The sequence below is a fragment of the Leucoraja erinacea genome, unplaced genomic scaffold (genome assembly GCF_028641065.1).
Source record: "Leucoraja erinacea ecotype New England unplaced genomic scaffold, Leri_hhj_1 Leri_82S, whole genome shotgun sequence".
In the NCBI taxonomy this organism is placed as follows: Eukaryota; Metazoa; Chordata; class Chondrichthyes; order Rajiformes; family Rajidae; genus Leucoraja; species Leucoraja erinaceus.
Genome location: NW_026576762.1, coordinates 346,937 through 352,936, shown reverse-complemented (window position 1 = coordinate 352,936; position 6,000 = coordinate 346,937). Strand labels below are relative to the sequence as shown.

At 46.3% G+C, this 6,000-nt stretch overlaps 1 protein-coding gene across 1 annotated transcript in view; it reads left to right on the top strand.

Annotated features, from left to right (window-relative positions):
* Positions 1 to 5,520: 5,520 nt before the first annotated feature.
* The window catches only part of LOC129694860 (murinoglobulin-2-like), a 138,737-nt gene continuing 138,257 nt past the window's right edge, over positions 5,521 to 6,000 (top strand). Inside the window, exon 1 of the mRNA XM_055631616.1 lies at positions 5,521 to 5,633. Within this exon, the coding sequence (XP_055487591.1) occupies positions 5,569 to 5,633 (65 nt within the window). The 5' untranslated portion in view covers positions 5,521 to 5,568. The remainder of the gene's footprint in view (positions 5,634 to 6,000) is intronic.

Here is a 6,000-nt window from a genome sequence, read left to right as displayed (position 1 = left end):
TTAATACAGGAGAGATGCTGGAAGACTGGAAGGTGGCAAATGTTGTGCCTCTATTCAAGAAGGGCTGCAGGTTAAATGCTTGGAACTATAAGTCTGTGAGCTTAACATCTGAAGTTGAAAAGATATTGGAGAATTTTCTGAGGGATAGTATATACATGCATTTAGATGGACAAGGGTTGATTCAGGATAGTCAACATGGTTTTGCACATGGGAGGTCGTGTCTCGCAAATCTGATTGAGTTTTTTGAAGACGTGTTAGTGCAGCAGTAGAGTTGCTGCCTTACAGCGATGGAGGCATGGGTTTGATCGTGACTATGGTACTGCCTGTATGGAGTTTGTACATTCTCCCCGTGGCCTGTGTGGGTTTTCACCGGGATCTTCAAAGACGTACAGGTATGTAAATTAATTGGCTTGGTAAATGTAAAAATTGTCTCTGGAGTATGTCGGATAGTGTTAACATGCAGGGATCACTGGTCGGCACAGACCCGGTGGGCCAAAGGGCCTGTTTCCGCTCTGCATCTCTAAATTAAACTAAATGTGACTAAAAAGTCAGTGAGGACAGAGATGTAGATTTACATATGGACTTCAGCATTCGACAAGGTATCTGCATGGTAGGCAGACACAAAATGCTGGAGTAACTCAGCGGGGCAGGTAGCCTCTCTGGAGAGAAAGAATGGGTGACGTTTTGGGTTGAGGCCCTTCTTCAGATTCTGCATGGCAGTCAGCTCTGGAAGGCTACATCGCATGGGATCCAAGGAGAGATAAAATAGCTCAATGGATAGAAAATTGGCTTCATGGAAGGAAGCAGAGGGTGATGGTGGATGGTTGCTTCTCGGACTGGAGGCCTGTGACTAATGGTGTGCCTAGGGTTTGGTGCTGGGCTTGTTACTGTTTCTCATCTATATCAATGATTGGAATGAGAACATACACAGCAAGATTAGCAAGTTTGCTAATGATACAAAAATGGGCGGTTTTGTAGATAGTGAAGATGGTCGTGAAAAATTGCAGCAGGATCTTGATCAATTGACCAGGTGGGCTGAGGAATGGTTGATGGAATTTAAAACAGAGAAATGTGAGGTTTGCAATTTGGGGATTCTAACATGGGCAGTGAATGGTAGGGCTCTGGGGAGTGTAGTAGAGCAGAGGGATCTAGGAGTACAGGTACATGGTTCCTTGAAGTTGGAGTCGCAGGTAGATGGGTGGTAAAAAGACTTTTGACACATTGGCTTGCCTCAATCAGTGTATTGAGTTAAAAGTTGGGAGGTCATGTTGCAGTTGTATGAGACGTTGGTGAGGCCGCATTTGGAGTATTTCGTTCAGTTCTAAGCACCATGCTATAGGAAAGATGTTGTCAAGCTGGAAATGGTACAGATAAGATTTACGATTATGTTGTCAGGACTAGAAGGTCTGAGCTACAAGGAGAGGCTGAGTAGGCTGGTACTCCTTTCCTTGGAGTGCAGGAGGATGAGGGGTGATCATATAAAGGTGTATAAATGCATGGGAAGGCATGTAAGAATTGTAAACGTGTAAGATGAGGATAGAAGAGGCCCAGGCCAGAAAGGTCTGTAAGGGAAGTGGAGGTAAAATGATTAGCAACAGGGAGAGATCCCACAGACCTTGGTGGACCGAACACCTGTGAAATGGTTGCCTAATCTGGAAGGACTGCTGAGGTCGCTGGATGGATGTGACAGAGGAGGTATAGAGACAAGGGATATGGGGAGAAGCAGGAGAATGGGGTTGAGAAGAAAAGATAGATCAGCCATGATTGAATGCTGGACTAGACGATGGGCCGAATGGCGGAATCAAAGGATATGGGGAAAAGGCAGGAACAGATCATCAGCCATGATCACATTGAATGGCGGTGCTGGGACGAAGGGCCGAATGGCTGACTCCTGCACCTATTTGCTATGAATCTATGCCTAATTCTAGTTCTAAATGTTATGAACTCATGACAGGTGTTGCATCTCCTGCGATTGCAGTGGAATGTACCTGGAGAGGGGATGGTTTGGTGGGAAGGGGTGAGTGAGCCAGAGTTGTGGAGGGAGAGATCTCGGCAGAAAGGGGTGGGCTGCCAAACCTGCTGGAACACCTAGTAGCTAACAATGTTAATTCCCATTCCCCTTCCCTTTCTGACCTGGGTCTCCCCCTGCATTACCATAGTGAGGCCACACGCACAAAGGGAGGAACAGCGCCTCTGTTGCACTCGGGCAGCTGAATTCTCAAAAACTGACAGGTGTTGCATCTCCTGCGATTGCAGTGGAATGTACCTGGAGAGGGGATTTTTGTAACGATTCCACAAAGCTTTCTCAAAATGTACCTTCCACAAATTTGCACCTTCCCTCTTCCCCCTCCCCCCCCCCCCCCCCCCCCCCCCCCTGTGCTTCAACTGGATAAGTACCCATTTTCCCCTTCCTTTACCTTACTTTACCAAATCATGACATGAATAGATTGGCTTCCCTGTGCTTCAACTGGATAAGTACCCATTTCCCCCTTCCTTTACCTTACTTTACAAAATCATGAGAGGAATAGATTGGCTTCCCTGTGCTTCAACTGGATAAGTACCCATTTCCCCCTTCCTTTACAAAATCATGAGAGGAATAGATTGGCTTCCCTGTGCTTCAACTGGATAAGTACCCATTTACCCCTTCCTTTACCTTACTTTACAAAATCATGAGAGGAATAGATTGGGCACCGAATCGGGGAATCGAGGGCCGGAGGACATAGGTTTAAGGTGAATATGTAAAACATATTTAAAATTGAATTGGAACCTGATGGGTAACTTTTTCACACATAGGTTGTGGGTGTATAAAACTGACTGCTGGAGGAGGTAGTTGAGTCAGTCACTAGAATTTAGAAGATTGAGGGGGGATCTTATAGAAACTTACAAAATTCTTAAGGTGTTGGACAAGCTAGATGCAGGAATATGTTCCCGATGTTGGGGAAGTCCAGAACAAGGGGTCACAGTTTAAGGATAATGGGGAAATCCTTTAGGACCGAGATGAGAAAAACATTTTTCACACAGAGAGTGGTGAATTTCTGGAATTCTCTGCCACAGAAGGTAGTTGAGGTCAGTTCATTGGCTATATTTAAGAGGGAGTTAGATGTGGCCCTTGTGGCTAAAGGGATCAGGGGATGGAGAGAAGGCAGGTGCAGGATACTGAGTTGGATGATCAGCCATGATCATATAACCATATAACAATTACAGCACGGAAACAGGCCATCTCGACCCTTCTAGTCCATGCCGAACACATAATCTCCCCTAGTCCCATATACCTGCGTTCAGACCATAACCCTCCATTCCCTTCCCATCCATATAACTATCCAATTTATTTTTAAATGATAAAAACGAACCTGCCTCCACCACCTTCACTGGAAGCTCATTCCACACAGCTACCACTCTCTGAGTAAAGAAGTTCCCCCTCATGTTACCCCTAAACTTCAGTCCCTTAATTCTCATGTCATGTCCCCTTGTTTGAATCTTCCCTACTCTCAGTGGGAAAAGCTTTTCCACGTCAACTCTGTCTATCCCTCTCATCATTTTAAAAACCTCTATCAAGTCCCCCCTTAACCTTCTGCGCTCCAAAGAATAAAGCCCTAACTTGTTCAACCTTTCTCTGTAACTTAGTTGCTGAAACCCAGGCAACATTCTAGTAAATCTCCTCAGTACTCTCTCTATTTTGTTGACATCCTTCCTATAATTAGGCGACCAAAATTGTACACCATACTCCAGAATTGGCCTCACCAATGCCTTGTACAATTTTAACATTACATCCCAACTTCTATACTCAATGCTCTGATTTATAAAGGCCAGCACACCAAAAGCTTTCTTTACCACCCTATCTACATGAGATTCCACTTTCAGGGAACTGTGCACAGTTATTCCCAGATCCCTCTGTTCACCTACATTCTTCAATTCCCTACCATTTACCATGTACGTCCTATTTTGATTTGTCCTGCCAAGATGTAGCACCTCACACTTATCAGCATTAAACTCCATCTGCCATCTTTCAGCCCACTCTTCCAACTGGCATAAATCTCTCTGTAGACTTTGAAACTCTACTTCATTACCCGCAACCCCACCTATCTTAGTATCATCTGCATACTTACTAATCCAATTTACCACCCCATCATCCAGATCATTGATGTACATGACAAACAACAGTGGACCCAACACAGATCCCTGTGGCACCCCACTCGTCACTGGCCTCCAACCTGACAAACAACCATCCACCATTACTCTCTGGCATCTCCCATTCAGCCACTGTTGAATCCATCTTGCTACTCCACCATTAATCCCCAACCATTGAACCTTCTTAACCAACCTTCCATGAGGAACCTTGTCAAAGGCCTTACTGAAGTCCATATACACAACATCCACTACGTTACCCTCATCAATTTCCCGTGTAACATCTTCAAAAAATTCAAGAAGATTAGTTAAACAAGACCTTCCAGGCACAAATCCATGTTGACTGTTCCTAATCAGACCCTGTTTATCCAGATGCTTATATATATTATCTAATGGCGGTGCTGGCTCGAAGGGCCGAATGGCGTACTCCTGCACCTATTTTGTATGTTTCTATCACAATGTTTAAGAAACATTTAGACAGGTACATGGATACGGCCGGTTTATAGGCATATGGGCCAAATGCAGGTGGGTGGGACTAATGTAGATGGGACATATTGGCCGGTGTGGAAAGTTGGGCTGAAGCGCCTCTTTCCATGCTGTGTGACTCTCCGTTTCTATAACAGGCTCTTGTATCCTCAGCTCTTTATCTCACATTAATCCCCCCCCCAACTAAATATCCACCTATCACTCACCAGGGATATGGGGAAAAGGCATCTCCCCTTTCCAACTCTCAAACCTCTGCAGCCACCACAATCAGTCTGAAGAAGGGTTCTGTCCTGAAACATCCCATTTCCATGCCCTCCAGAGACGATGCCTGACCCGCCGATTTACCCCAGCACTGTGTCCTTTACAGCAACCACAGTTCCCTGTATCTAAAGCTTTTCACTGGATGTCTGTTCACATGAAAGTAATACCATACCAACAACTATGGTTCCCTCATCTTGCCTTCCTTCTCCCTCCTTACTGGTTCATGAGGGTCTTTCACTCTCTCCCAATGTTCCTTCCTGTCTCACTATTCCCTCTCCATCTCCTCTCTCTCCCTTCCATCCCTTCCCTCTTTCCCTTCTCTCTCTTTCTATCTTTCCGTCTCTGACTGTCTATTCCTCGGTGTTTCTCCCCATTCTCTCTCCCTCCTGTTCTTTCCCCTACTTCCCCTCCCCCATCCCCCTTTCGCTCCATCTTCCTCTCCTCCCTTCCCCATGTCTCTCCATCTCCTCTTTCTCATGCTCCCCTCTCCATCTCTCCACAATCTTTCATCTGCTATCTCTTCCAACACTCACTCCTCTTCCCAATCTCCTCACCCTTCCCCGTGTCCTGCCGTTCACTGGAACCTCTCTGTGTAAACATGTTTATCAGCATTGATAGTGAAACCCACTCTGTGACCTTCTGTTGCTGATTTAAAGATCAGTCGGGAGTCAGACTCGCAGTCAGTGAAAGACTGAGATGGACAGGAGAGAGATGGTGGCTGGCGTCCTGTTCCTCCTACTGGGGGTAGTGGGAGCAGCCCCGTGAGTACTGGTGGACAGGGGGCAGGGGGTGCGAATGGGGAGGGGGAGATAGTGAAGAGGGAATTTGGGCCGAGGGAGAGATCAAAGGTAGAAAATAGGTGCAGGTGGCCATTCAGCCCTTCGAGCCAGCACCGCCATTCAATGTGATCATGGCTGATCATCCAAAATCAGTACTCCATTCTTGGTTTCTCCCCCTATCCCTTGCTTCCGCTAGCTCTGTGCTAATTCTCACTCTCTCTTGAAATCACCCAGTGAATTGGCCTCCACTGTCCTCTAAGTGAGTGGGGGAGAGAGCCGGGGTGGGAGAGAGACTGGGAGAGAAAGGGAGACTGAGGAAGACAGGGAAGGAAAAAGAAAGGCAGGGGAG